At 32.8% G+C, this 16,062-nt stretch overlaps 1 protein-coding gene across 1 annotated transcript in view; it reads left to right on the top strand.

Annotated features, from left to right (window-relative positions):
* LOC122797775 overlaps positions 1-16,062 on the top strand; it is a 349,627-nt gene that overhangs the window by 47,881 nt on the left and 285,684 nt on the right. The window contains exon 2 of the mRNA XM_044066297.1: positions 7,952-8,111. Within this exon, the coding sequence (XP_043922232.1) occupies positions 7,952-8,111 (160 nt within the window). The remainder of the gene's footprint in view (positions 1-7,951; positions 8,112-16,062) is intronic.

Consider the following 16,062-nt stretch of genomic DNA (forward strand, 5'->3'; position numbering starts at 1 on the left):
GATACTTGTCCCACACCTCACATCTCTGTAGATCAAGTGTTACAGGCCCTATTCAAGGCCAAAAACACAGCTTACATAGGACCTGATAGTATCCCAGGATGTATTCTGCACCATCTCCAGCAAGAACCAGCTTCGCCACTAAGCACCCTTTTCAACCACAGCCTAAGTACTGGCTTCATTCCAACAGAGTGGGGAACCACCATTGTCATCTCCTTGCACAAAGGTGGCACCACTACTGACCCTGGAAACTATCACCCCATTACCTTGGCCAGTCTGATCTGTAAAGCCATGGAATGTATTATTATGGATCTCGTAAACAAGAACATAGGCAATCTGCAAGCACATGACTCCACCCAGTTTGGATTTGTCAAGGGCAGATCTTGCCTGTTGAATCTGGTTGACTTCTTTGAAACTGTCACCAAGGCCCTGGATGAGGGAAAGTCAGTACATACAGCTTACCTTGACTTGACCAAGGACTTTGACACAATCCCCCACTTGAGCATCATCAAAAAGCTAACACAAAAAAACTACGAAGAAAACAAACTAAAACTAAGAAAGAAAAAAACACTCAGGCAATCACTGCTCCACGCTCTTTAATATAAATTGTCCAACGCTTTTCGTCTAACTCGATGGTTAGACTTCTTCAGATAAACTGGCAAACATTAATCATTTGATACAAACTTGTTTAAATAGCAAGCCTTCGCTATAAGACCTGCCAATATTCAAACCAGTATTACATTTTCTTAAAGTGACAGAACTATTTAAATTTATAAAGTCGACAAGATGTATGAATGTCCACTGAAATCAAAAATTGGTAATGAATTAAAACCTGTTGATTTTGATACCTAAAATGTATTGTTATATTAAACAATACTTTAATTTTCAAATTAAAAAATAAATGAATAATAAAACATGAAATTATCAGCCTAATACTAACGCATAGAGTTTGATCAAGAAAGCGGTCTATTTTTGAACCAATAAGCTGTGTACAAAAAAAATTTTTTAAAACTAAAATAATAAAAACATTTATTTATTAATTGATATTCTATTCATAGAAACTAACCATTTTTACAATACAATTCAAAAGATGCTTAGAATCATATTAAATTATATTAATATACAAATTGTGTTAATTTAAAACCAAAATTGATTTAAAACTATTAGAATTAATTTATTTAACATTATATTATCGTTAGTTTAAATCAAATATAGATTGAATATAAATAGGGATGAGATCTTGTTGGCAGAGGCTATATATTTATTTATATTGTTTGTATTGTATACTTCAATATTTAAGATATCTGTGATTCAGATATCAAAATATTGTTCAAAATTAGTCTATTGCTCAACTGCTTCTTCTAATTGGTTGTTGTATATATAATTATTTTATTATTAAAGTTAAACAACCTAGCTATTACCTCTCTAAACTTCTCAGTTTTAACAGGCACATGAGTGAACATTTCTCATTAAGGCCAGGATAAGTAAAAGCATTAAGTTTGATCTGCCATAACAGTTCACATTTCTCCAATAATAAATTAAATGGGCCCCCTCTAATTTCTTGCTTCATTTGATGAATTACTTTAAAACAGAATTTATGTTCAGGATATTCCATGACATGCCTCTCTAAGGCATTGTCTTCCTTATACAATTTGATGCTTTTCAAATGCTTGTAAACTATCCCTTAGCCTTCACTCCATTTTTCCTATATAAAAGCAAGGACACCCCTGGCAGATAGCTATGTAGATTATTCCTTTAGAATTACAATTGAATTTGCCCTTAATGTGGAATTTAATTCCATTGATGTCTGTTGTTATACCTGGAATCATATAATGGCAGTATGAACAATTGCCACATTGACCCATTCCTCTATTGAGGGCTGTCAGGTTGGCATTATTATGTTTTTGAAATATATCTTTTAAGTTAGAGCCTTTCTTCCATATAACTTTGGGTACTAGACCTAATTTAGAAGTTAATATATGGTCATCATTAAGAATATCCCAGTTCTTCAATATGATATCTTTGATGCTAGCAAAGTCTAGAGAGAATCTTAAAATACATGCCAAATTGAAATCTTCAGTGTTAGAGCGCCCCCTTGATGTAGTTTGCGATGGTCCCTTATAATATCATGTTGATAATCCTGATAATTTCATGATTTATTATTCATTTATTTTTTTAATTTGAAAATTAAAGTATTTATATAACAATACATTTTAGGTATCAAAATCAACAGGTTTTAATTCATTACCAATTTTTGATTTCAGTGGACATTCATACATCTTGTCAACTTTATAAATTTAAATAGTTCTGTCACTTTAAGAAAATGTAATACTGGTTTGAATTTTGGCGAGTCTTATAGCGAAGGCTTGCTATTTAAACAAGTTTGTATCAAATGATTAATGTTTGCCAGTTTATCTGAAGAAGTCTAACCATCGAGTTAGACGAAAAGCATTGGACAAGTTTGTAACGTTTACATTTATATTAAAGAGCGTGAAAAAGCTAACACAACTTGGCATAAATCCTTTTCTCATCAGGTGGGTCATCAACTGGCTCACAGACAGGACCCTCAAAGTCAAAATAGGCACCTCCACTTCCGATAGCAGACCTGTCACTAGTGGAGTTCTCCATGGATCTGTCCTGGGACTCCTACTGTTTGGCATCTATTACTCAGTGGTACAGGTAAAGACAAAATGCCTGTGGCTGACTACATTTGCCGATGACTGTAAGTTGGGTGCTGTCACTGAATCCTCAAATGATGTTAACACACTGAAAAAGGGTCTCACAACCACTAATGACTGGTGCCAAAGTCATGGCCACAAGGTAAATGCAAAAAAAATGTATCTTCATACCATTCAGCAAAAACACGACCCCTACTGATTATCACATCAACAGCAACCCCCTAAGCACACAACCTGTGGTGAAAGACCTGGGCACTCAGGTTGATAACAACCTCACATTTGACCATCATGTAGCGGCAGTGGTCAGAATAGTCTTTTACTTGGTTCATCTCATAAGTAAAGGGATTGCATCTAGAAAGAAGGAGGTTATTACCTATCTATACTCCTCCCTCATTTGACCAGTAATTGAGTATAATGCCCCATTTGGGGTGTACTTCTCCAAACATTTGCACAAACTAGAAAGGCCACTGAAATAGCTCACAAAGAGAATCCATGGCCTCCAACACCTGTCCTATACAGACAGGCTCAAATAACTATCACTCTACTCTGTATCATACAGATTGCTTAGGGATGATTTGTGTCTTGCCTACAAGGCAATCTCAGACCCTGCCCTACTAGAGATGCTCCATATCATTAAGTCTAACTCCTCATGTACTACCCATTCAAAGGGCCTGAACCTAATATGTGACATTACAAAACCTGTAGGAGAGACAGGTTTGTCTCCCAGAGGCTGCCCTGTCTGTGGAATAGACTTCCCATACACTTCAAATAGAACAACTCATTAACCCTCTTCAAGCTCAACATTGATGAGCGTATTGGAAACCACAAATATGTCCCAGGGATTCCACCTGTGTACCTCACTGACAGGGGCAACAGGTGCTGACTGAGGTTAATTGTGGGGATAAACTCGTGCCTAGGCTTGTAAGGTCCCCAGGTCCTAGGAAAACTATGCTAATTAGTACTTCTGGTGGATAGATTTAGAAAGAGTGGGAAAGTGGTGGTGGATATAGGAGACAAGGGAGAAAGCAGTTGAGTTTAGAAGGATTCAGGTTTAAATGAACACATGACAGGCTATGGGAATATTTGTAACTGAACATTTATGTAAATTGTTGAATTATTTGTGTACGACTTTAGATGTAGTAGAGAAAAGATAAGGTAAGGAGTTTTTACAGATGTGAGAAATCACACAGGTGGTAATATACAGTAACAGATCCATTTGGTGAGTAGAGAAAAGTTTTTACGGATGTGTTGAGACATCACACAAGTAGTGATGTACAGTAACTTACCCATTTGGTTAAAAGGTGATGTTTTAGTTATGACTTAAATTAGTGAGGGTTTGTAGTTTCCTCTAGAGACAATGGAAGGGAATTAAAGTGTTTGGATACTTAGTAAGAGTAGAAGACATCCCCATTTCAGTTATTGGGGAAGCTGATGCTAGACAGAAGTTTATCAGTGGATCTAACGGCTCAAGAAGGGGTGTACTATAACATGTGCGGAGACAGAGATGGACACTTTTGGTGAAAGTGCACTATTTTACGGGCTTGTTTTAGCTTACAGAGCTTAAGGAGATTGGAGTTCAAGCCAATTTAGTTGTACAAGAACATTGCAGTGATGAATAAATGAGGTCAAGCTGGGTGGGAATTTGGCTATTTTATTATAGGTTTGCTCCAGAGTTGAAAGTTCAAAGGCTTGAAGGATGATGAATGTGGAAGCAGCATAGAGTGGAAGAAGTAAAGCAGTTCCAGTATGTTTTTTAATTGATTCAGTGAGTTAGGTTTTGGTTCAGTAGAGCAAACTCAGTTTTTGATATTTTTTGACAATTTATTAATCAAATTCCATGTTTTGATCAATAGTCATAGCAGTTTAGTATGCTTAAATTGTTCGATGGAGGTCTCATTTGCAGAGGTGAGGGTGAAGATGGTTGCTAAATTTGGGGGTCTTTGTGGGTGAACAGCATTGTTTATTTTGGGGGGGGGGTTATGGACACATTTGGAATCACTGAGCCAGGATTCTACAGAAGAGGAGGACTGTTGGATTAGTGATTGCAGCTCATTTATTTATTTGGAGGAGATGATAATGGTGAAAACATCTGCATATTGAATAATGGTAGAGACATTGGACTGAAGATGAAGATCATTAATAAAATGTTGCATAGGATAGGACCTAATATGGACCACTGTGGAACTCCTATGATGAGGGACATTGTCAAAAGCCATAGATAACTCAAGAAAGACTGCAGATACTAAGGCGTCATTATTTCTATGCAGAACTGTAGGCAAAAGGGCAGAAGAGCAGTGTTACTATTGTGACATGGATGAAAGCCATGCTATGATGGGTATAAAAAATTGTTAGAGTGAGTAAGTTGGGGAACAATTCAGCATGTATACATTTTTCCAGGATCTAGTATAATGGAGAGATGATAGCAACAGTTCTGAAGTTATTCATTTCTGTAGAAGAGAAAATTTTGTGGAGTGGAATGATTTGGGTATGTTTCCAGCACTGGGGCAGATGACATTCTTGTATGGATCTATTGATGAGGATAGATATGGGGTAAGTAATGCTAAGAACTGTAGTATTAAGATACTCAATGGGGAGATAGTCAGAGGATAGACTTGTTGGCTTGGGTTTGGATAGATATGCACTGATTTTGGAGGTAGGAATGGGTTGAGTGAAATAGTGGACCCTAGGGGAGGTCCATGGGAGGATATATTAGAAAGTAGGGAGTTATGGTGACAGATACATCTTGATGCTAGTAAAAGCCCAGGATTAAATGACCATATATCCATAGGAGCTATTTTAAGGTTAAAATCAAACAAAATTTAAGATAATGAATTCCAGTTTCTAACACTAGAGGGTAGTAGACCTTTACAATACCATATAGATGAAGGAAAAAAATATTTTTATACACAAAGGAATTTTTTAACTAGATTATATTTTATAAAATATTTTCTAAATGTCTCCTAAATATTAACAGATAATATGTAGTAGTTTTTATGTTATACACAAGATTTATACACACTAAATGAACTTTATATTTATATATTTATATACAAATATACATATTTTTATATTTATACATTAGATAAGATAGTAAGGAAGCTGTTATAATTATGGATTTTAAGGATGGTTTTTAAATGTATTTATGTATGTATTTATATATTTATTATGAGTATAAGTACATGAATTCATGTATAGAAATACCAGTATGGAAACACATTGTTGGTTTACCTCCATTTTATTTTATATACATATAAAGTTATGTTAGAGAATGGAGTGTTGCAACATTAAGAAGATCTTGAATAATGTATGAATACTCATGAATATTCATGAATAAATGAAACTGATTTGTTAGTTTAAATTATGAAAGACCAGGTTTTAATTGGTTAATTACATCAATTGTAAAGGAATTAAGGTATTTAAACGTTATTTGCACAACTTCCTAGTATCTGATGAAGTCCCACATAGTGAGACGAAAACGCAATTGGTATCTGTGTTAGAAGAGCGTTTATTATTTTATCGTGTGGTTTGTTAAATAAACTGTGAATTTCATCTATTTGGCTGCCAGGAAGTACTTTCGAGCACTTAGCATCACAACTTTTGGTATTTATTGAGTGAAATAGTGCTTTTGAAGACTGGTAAGTTAGATGTTTAAAGGAATGGGAATAGGGTCGGGTTAGAAAAAGAGGTGGGAAAGTTCATAAAGTGGGAGTTAAATTTGAAGTGAATTAGTAAACACTGGTTATTTTATGATTTTTTTTGCAAGAACAAAAGATCTACAGATATTTCTATGGAGGATCAGTTCCACTGCTGTAATGGCACTGTTGGAATATAGCTCCTGCTACATATGGACTCTTATTCTTATTTTGTAGTATTATTTAGAACTAAGATCAAGGTGTACATATTATACATTAATACACAGTCATATTATATGACTTCACCAGTGAGAAACCTGGTCTCCACCTTATTGTTTTCTTTTTTTTTTTGAGTTTTCAGTTTTCACCCCTTCATGTTATTATACATTATACATGAGACATTTGGTCTTTTCCCTCTAGAAATAAATGTTTTTTCATCTGGGAAAATTTTCATTTGGATTTGTCCAGTTGTTGCTTCGTCCAGAGGTAACTCAACATTTTATTGTGAAAAACAAAAAAACTTTATGTGATGCACCCATTTTATAATTCTTCTTAAAACACTGTCCTACATTGAAAAACAAATGCATAAACCATGAACAAAAGATGGTTTCTTGGAGTATACTTACTAGTAAATTACACCACTAAACTGAATTACAAGCAAAGACAAAACATTGACAAGGTTTTAATAAAGTCACCAATATCAAGATTTATATCAGTAGCTAAGGATATTAGCTGTTATGTTTGTTTTAGCACCATGCCTACCCACCATCAAGTGCATACATAGGTGGTACCCTTTTCTTCTCTGAACTGCCATCATCCAGACAGACATGAGAGATTTTCCACTGTGTTGGGGCACTATCCCCTCCCCAGGCTGACATAAATGTTCACAGATTCCAGGTATGTGATACATGTCACTGTGAGCATGTGCATTCCTGCTTATGCTCCATGAAAGGCATTGTACAAATGCTGCTTCACAGAGCCAGGACCATATCCCTGGCCCATATGCTACAGCTGGGCACTTCTATCACTTGCCTTTGCTGGTGTTGATACTGCTGAGGGTCAGACTGCCTTCTTGCATCCAGAATGAATCAATTGGTGCTGGCAACATACTTTTATCCTGTTTCATCAGCACCTCTGCTTCCCAGGTCACTAGTATAACCGGGGTCATTAGGGATACAGTCAATGCTATATTTCCCTGTACCACACAGCTAGCACCCTAGAGATAAAAGATGTTAGTGGCATATAGCATCAGCAAGCAAAACTCAAACTTTACATGAAACAGGACCAAATTGACTTCTTTTCCAAAATTATTATTTATCATCTGATACTAGAATGTAATTAGGGGTACATTTTATGATACTAGTGTGTAATTAGGGGTACATTTTCTGTTGCTTCTATTGTTACTTTGTCCCTTTCTTCCTGTAAAATACATTTTTGAAAATAAAATGCTGTTAAAATAGTTATGTGATATGCTTCCAGTCAGAAAAGCCATGAAATGAGACGGATTAAACATGGTCATATCAAAAATTTGTTAATTAACTGTTTCTAGAGCTTGACACAGTACTTCTGATTAGACTATTTATTTCTAACAAGCTAGATAGAAATTCTGAATTGTTCTCATAAGACATGTTTGCTTTTCCACAGGTTACAACTAAAGGAAACCAGTCATCAACCATGAGGGGAAAAAAGCGCATGGCTGTCCTTTTGTGCATATCAATCATTTTTAACCAGATGTGGGTCAAAGCTTTAGATATACCTTTCTTCGGTGATGTAAACAAGTTACCCCTTGTCAAGGAAGCAAAAGGTAAGATTAATGAAGTGTTATATTTATTTTTCTTTAATTATCATTCCTGACTTAAACATTTTTGTCAGGAAATTGATACTACTGATTAAGAAAAGTATAGAACAGTACAGAATATGCAAAAACCTCACATTTTGTTTCTTCATGTTCAGAACATAATAGGTGCAAGGACTTAGCACACCACCAATATACCTGTGGATGCTATGGATGTAAATAACCTGCTACATTTCCATGTTGCAAAGCATGGAAATAATTGCCATAGTTTTACTCCTGTGCTTTTTTTTATTGGTTTGGAAGAACATCAGCCTTCCATTGATTTTGTCAAATGTTTTTCACTTTGCAGAAATGTGCCACTATAAAGTTACCTTTCTGCACTTCAGTGTGTCACCTCAAAGCAATTTCTTAGGTGCACAGCACTTTGTTCTCAGTGTCAGTGTTGCAACAAGTAGCACACTCACCTTTGGTACAGAAGGTTGTAGGTTCTATTCCCACCCGTAGGTTCTATTCTCACCCTAAGTAGATTGAATGCTTTCAGTGCAGTGCAGCTTAAGGGATATGCTGCCCTCCTGAGTGTGTCATCCTTCAGATAAGACTTTAAACTGAGGTCCCATCTGCTTGAGTTCGTGGTATATCATGAGGATGTAAAAGATCCCATGGCATCTACTGAAAGGAGTATGTAGAGAAAGTTCTTGGATGGCCTGGCCAAATTTCCCCTAGTAGTATAAGGAGCACTTTGGGTCTCCCCTAAAAAAAAAAGGTGATTCGCCTAGTGAGAATAACCCAGTCAACAATAAATAAAATATACTCATAGCATAGCCTACTAGCTCAAACATATTTGTATTCCATATTTCTAGGATTGAGGATTTGCAGTTTTGCTAAAGATGCTTTTCTACATTGAAAAACATTAGAATCAATTAATGTTGCCATACACTGCAATCCCAAAATCGAGTAATTGTGCTGCAAAAATAGACCAAAATATTCAATATATACTGACATGCAAATGCATTCTGTGCATAGGAAAATATCAGTTGCTTGTAATTTGATATGAATATCCATTATATGTATGTATCTGTGTGTATGTATACATACATGTATTAAATAAATAAATAAATAAATATATATATATATATATATATATATATATATATATATATATATATGTATATGTAATATATAATTATATGTATCTATCCATCTGTTTATAGATATACACAGTGGATACATTTCACTTTGCAAAATCACAGAATTACATAATGTCAACAAAGTGAACTATATAATTTTTCTTGAGAGTGTATATTATTGAATGCTGGAAATGTCAATGTTGGGATGTCAACAACTTCACAAAGTGTATGACAGCTGCTTGCATGCTAGTAAGACAGGATATTAACTTATGCTGCAACTTTTGGATGTACTGAAATGTTTGCATTAGTGGTAGGAATGTTTGTGTGTGTTTGCAGGTTAGGATTAGAGTAATAGCTAAGTCAGTAAGCGGACAGATTTGGTGTTGTGCATGAGTGGTATGTCTTGGTAGTGTGTGTGAGTATCTTGTATAGTGATACTGTTTAGAGAAAGAATTTTGCATACAGTACTGTGCAGGCTTGGTATTAGAGGCAGCAACAGGGTTAGGGTTTGTGTCAGCATACATGAGAAAGGTGAGACATGGGGAGCTTCCCAACAAGCTTCATTCTGCTATCTGGCATTACCATTTTTTCACAATGCAACTTCCCTTTGATATGGATCCCTAGGGGTTAAGCATTACACCAGAGACTGGAGTTGGTGTTAATGATGTTGTGATCCTAGGTAAATGGCATTTCATGCAGCATGCACTTCTATATTACTGATCAAAACACTGAGAATTTTATGAGTATCATATTACTTTAATCTTAACTGAGGTTGACAAATGTCAGTGTCTGTTAATTTTACTTCTAATACAGCCCATGACAATTTATTAGAATCATACATTAATAATGCGACTGGGACATAACTACAAACCAAAACATTTTAGAATTGCACTCAAGATGTGACTGATTATGACATGGAAAGAGAGTTCACTTGGGTTTATGATAAATACACTGTTTGTTTTGCTACTGTTAATTCTGATTCCAACTGTATGCCTAAATGAAAGTACTATAGGAATGGACATCCATTAAGACCTCTTCTCTGCTCATAAGATCCTCTTCGATGTTTTATTATGAATAATTCTTCTGCTGTAGTGCATATAAGCACTGAAAAACAAAACATGGCCCATACTTCTAAATGAGCAAATTTATGTGTACCTAGTTCACCTCCTTTAGGGTTAGGAGTGGTTAGAAGGAAACACTAAGACCTGAGGAGAGGGCTGGAATTTTTCAGGAATTAGTAAAGACCAAAAATATAAATTATAATGTGGCCATAATGAACTTGGTCATTACTATTTCAAAAAATGCATTAACTCTTTTTTTTTTTTCAAAACAAGTTTATTGTTTTAACATATAAGAGAAATATCATAACAATTTTATACAAATAATTAAAAATAGGTATTATTATAATATTCAACAAAACAACTAAAGTATTTACAAAGACATCCACTACAATCAGATCAATTAATTAAACTAAAATACCGTGCTATTGAAATTAGAATTTTTTTAACAAATTTTGTAAATTATCCCATACAATATAATGTGATGTTTTTCTAGTTGTTCTCATTCTAATTGTGCTTATTTCCATATGACACATTATATTCATAACATTTTTAAATTCATTGAATGAAGGAGGTGTATCTGAAATCCAATTTCTAGTTATTATTTTCCTAGCCACTGCTAGGATAGACCATAACAAGGGAAGCTTAATCTTTTAACACATTGAGGTACAGGTGTGTTGAATAATATAAGAGACTTAGAAATAATGAAATTATCTGTAAAAGAGCCTGCAAAAATTCATTAATTGACTTCCAGTATTCTTTCAACTTCATACAGTCATAAAACATATGAACCCAGTCAGCATTAATTTCTACATTACATCTCTTACATAGATTATCTTTATTATTAATTTTATTCATCATCAAAGGTGTATAAAAAGATCTATGTAAAATGTCTATGTATAAAGTCTCCAGACAATGGAAGATGTAGTTCTATAAGCAGATTCCAATATATATTGTTTATCTTGTTGAGTTGGTGGGTCCCCATTAATAGAGGTGAAATAATTCCAGTATGAATCTACATTGTAAAAGTTTCTTGTCTGATAATTTTATGTATATATGAAAGTTTACCTTTATCAGAAACTTTATGCTGTAAATTTATTATCAAGTAATCAATCAGTTTTGGAATAGATTCTTTAACTGTTATAGACATTAGATCTATTCTATCAATGAGATGTTGTCTAAAGATCAACCTCTAACCAGCAAGTTTCTCTTAGATCAAATTCTTGTTTTAAGAAATCTAGATTTTTAACTTTATTATCAGATATCAGCTGATACCAGTACTTTAGATTATTATCTATAGCTAAATGAGCTCCTTCAGAAGTAGATGACATAAGCATACCCTGAGTATAAATTATAGGGAATACAATAAAATGCCATTCCCTATACTTAGGGTGCATGAATATAAAGTTACGATAACTAATAATAATATTTAATGGGTAACAGACCATATGTTTAGGTGTAATAGGTGAAGTACAAAATTCCTTTAGCAACCACAACATGGAGTTATTTATAATCATATTTTTATGTGTTAAGGAGATTTTCATGAAGTGCATACTAATTAGCTCCCAATAATCTTTCCATTTTATGACATATGACCGATCTATTAATAAAGTAATAACTTTTATAATAGAAGAGATAATATATAAATTAAAGTCTGGAAAAGAAATACCCCTTGAGACCAGCTATTAGTATGTTTCTTTAATGCAATCCTAGGTCTATTAGGTGCCCATAAGAAATTTAACATTAGTGTATTCAGTTTCTTGATAGTTATTTTTGTAGGTGAAAGTATTATTGATTGTATTAAGTATAAAATCTTGGGGAATATTATCATTTTAATAATTGTAAGTCTCTCCTCCATAGTAAAAACATATTATTCCAGGTATTAAAAAGATTTTGTATATTAAGAAAACAGGTATTATAGTTATTATATATAATAGATTTAATATCTTTAGATAGTATTATACCTAAATAAGTTATCTGACCTGAGTTGGGTACATATTTAGTAAAATCACTAATGAGAATATTTTTTCGTGTATATATAGGTAGTATTTTAGTTTTTTCTTCATTGAATATTAAACCAGAAATACTTTTAAAATTCATCATTTTATCAAATAAAGACTGCATAGAAGAATTAGATCCTGCTGATGTAATTAGAACATCATCTGCAAAAAGTTGAATTTTTGATGTTGTATTTTCTTCTATTTCAAAACCCTCTATGTCAGTACTGTTTCTAATCAAATTAGCCCAAGGCTCCATTACTAAAGTGAATAATATTGGAGAAAGTGGACATCCTTGCTTTGTACCTTTAAGAATGGGTATTTTTGTGAAACATATGTTCCTACCTTAATATAAGCCAGCGTTCCTTTGTATAAATGCTCAATTAAATTTACAAATGCATCAGAAATTTGTGCATTTCAGTAAGGTAAACAGATAGTCCCAACTTACTGAATCAAATGCTGAACCTATATCAAGACTAATAAGTGTTAAATCTTTCTTTTCCTATTTGCAAAATCTATTAATGTTAAAGTTCTTCTTATATTATCAAAAGTATTTCTATTTACAATGAAGCCCGTCTGATCTATGTCTATAATGCGGGGATAATTGTCTTCAATCTATCAGCAAAAATACTCATAAACATTTTATAATCAACATTAAGTAATGAGATGGGTCGATATGAAGAACATCTAGTTGGATCTTTATTAGGTTTTAAAATTGGTGAAATAAATGTATATTGCCAAGATGGGGGGGTTATTAACTCAGTTTGGGCCAGAATAAAAACCTTATGTATTAATGAATATGTAGTTTTAGAAAGGATTTTATATATCTCTGGTATAATACCATCATTACCCGGTGCTTTGTTTGATTTAAGCTTATTTATTTGTGTAATAACTTCTGTATATGAAATACTCTTGTCCAATAGTTTAATCAGTGGTTTATTAAGCTTTTTATTCATGTTTGTGGCTATAAACTCCTTTATTTTATCTTTAGGTTCCATGTTAATGTTGTTATGGTTAATCTTGTGAAAGTGATTTCTAAATTCATCCAGTATTTCTGGTATACTAGAAACATTCTTCTTTTTCCTTAGAGAAAAGATTTCTTTGATATGGTTTTGTTTATTCAATCTTTTTGTTTTATTTTTAAGTCTATGTAAGTATTTGGGACTTATTGAATAAGACAAAAACTTGTATTTCTCTAAAGTTATTTTAACTTTATGAGTTAAAATTTCTTTGTATTTCTCATTTAGTTTGTTTATTTCTTCAATAACTTTCTTGTCCATAATATTTTCTTTATTATTATGTTTATAAGAGTCTAGTTTACTTTGAATATCTAACAATTCCTTATCCCAAGATTTCCTTTTATTATTATACCATCTGATACTTTGTCCATATAGATATGATTTTAAGGCATCCCAAACATAGACAATGGAGACTTCAAGAGTATTATTTATGTCTAGAAAATGTTGTACTTCTGAAAGTATATATTCTTTATAGTCTTTTAGCTGAGTTAAGTATGCTGGTATCCTTTTGATCTGAACATTATGAGTATTTTTATCATGAATTCAAAAACAATTGAGTTATGATCAGATATAGGACATGAAATGATTTTGGAATTAATTAAATCTGTTACCATCTGGTTAGAAATAAAGACCCTATCTATTTTTGAATAAGTTTTGTATCTGTTAGAAAAAAGGTGTATGGTAATGATTTTGACTCTATCTGATTATTAATATCATTCAAATGATAAGAATTAGCAAAATCATTTAAATGTTTTGCATTAGATGTAATTCTTCTTTTCCTTATAGTGGTAGTATCACTTTCATGTAGTATACAATTAAAATCACCAGCTAAAATAATATCCCCTATGGAGAATGATATGATCTTATCAATATGATGTTTCACTGTATTAATACCAATTCCAGGTATCCAATATACATTAATTAAAGTGTAAGTCTTCCCATTAATTTGTATTGTAACCATACAAAACATTCCTTTGTCATCCTGATAAGACTTAATGGTTTTAGGAATGGGCATACTTTTATTCCATAAAATAGCCACTCCTCTTTTTTCTGAGTGTGCTCTGAACTAACCAATACTGTATACTTATTAGTGGCTAGTTTATCAATATCTTTTTCAAGAGATGGGTTTCTTGCAGGAAGACTAGATTGGCCTTGTGTAGATTAATGTATCTTATTAGGCTTGCCCTTTTACACGGATTATTCAATCCATTAATGTTTAAAGAAATTCCTTTTAAAGATGTCATTTGGCATTTTTAAAACTCAAGAATCTTATGATCGAAATAACAAATAACAAGATAAATAATGTTACATCTCCTCTTTTAGGTGTACCTTTAAATATAGCTGTATTTATTAAATCTCTTATGGGATTTTGTATAGGATTCAATTTTGTTTGTAGTGACAATGAGTGTACAAAATATATTGTGGATGTCAAAACTATATACATATAACAATGGACAAGTGAAAATAATGTAAGGATTAAACCTTGCATCCCGCCTGGAGTTGAAAACTCCAACTTAGAGTAGTATTTACTACTCAAGTTAACCCCCTACCCTAAGCAGCAGTACCTCAGCTACCACCTTATCAATTTAATACTAGTTATATTTAACTGAGGTTAACAGTTTTCAATTCAATTATCTATCAAGACAAAACTACACATTTGGTAAAACAGCATCATATAAACTAAAATAAACTTTTTTTTTTTTTTTTTTTTTTTTTAAAAACTGTTCATACTATTATATAGATCTATGTAATATATAACACTTGTATTCTAATAGCATTCAAATAATCTTAATGTTAGAAATCAAGAGGAGAGAAAATTAGGTTCTAACATTCATTTAAATCAAAAACTTTGGCTAATATGATTCAGACATTACATGCATTAAGATGCATCTATTTTCTGTCATGTGAATTCTATCAACAGCTTCCAAAAATCTTGAATTGTTTGTATATGAGCATTTACTTAAACTCATTATTGTCAATAGAGTAAAATATTGTATTCATAAAAATTATTATAAATCATATTGCATAGTTATGCAGATTCTCAGAAACACCTGCGTTATTACCAAAAAAAAAAGCCATCACACATATATACACACACACCTACATATACACACACACACACACACACACACACACACACACACACACACACACACACACACACACACACATACACATACATACACATATATACATACATACACACACACACACACACACACACACACACACACACACACACACACACACACACACACACACACACATATATATATATATATCTGATCTCACTGAGTTGTGTCTTTGTAGAGCACTATCCTACTTGCTGTCCCTAGAATAAATCTGTCTGCTTTATACAAAATAATGCACAGCAAACACATATTAGTAACCAGATTTTACAATCATGCTAACCTACTGCTTTAAAATATATCACATGACATTTCTTCCAGAATAGAGTTATAAGATTATTTATGCTTGTCAATCAGATGAATTAAATGAGTTATAGTAAAGTATATGTTTGGGACACAAGTTTTTAACACAGATTATTATGCTACTGTTAAGTAGATTTTCAAAAACATTTAAATAAATGTTTCATTTTCTATGCCTTCTAAAATAAGATATTTACTTACTACAAGAAACTACATCATTTAAACTCATCATAACCGACATATTTTATGAATAGAGTATTTTTCCTGAATCTGTGGTGTGTCAGTGTGATAACCTTGTCAATGTTTATACTAACTGCTTTCAGTTTCTCT

The sequence above is a fragment of the Protopterus annectens genome, chromosome 3.part1, assembly GCF_019279795.1.
Source record: "Protopterus annectens isolate FY-2018-M chromosome 3.part1, PAN1.0, whole genome shotgun sequence".
NCBI classification, from domain to species: domain Eukaryota; kingdom Metazoa; phylum Chordata; order Ceratodontiformes; family Protopteridae; genus Protopterus; species Protopterus annectens.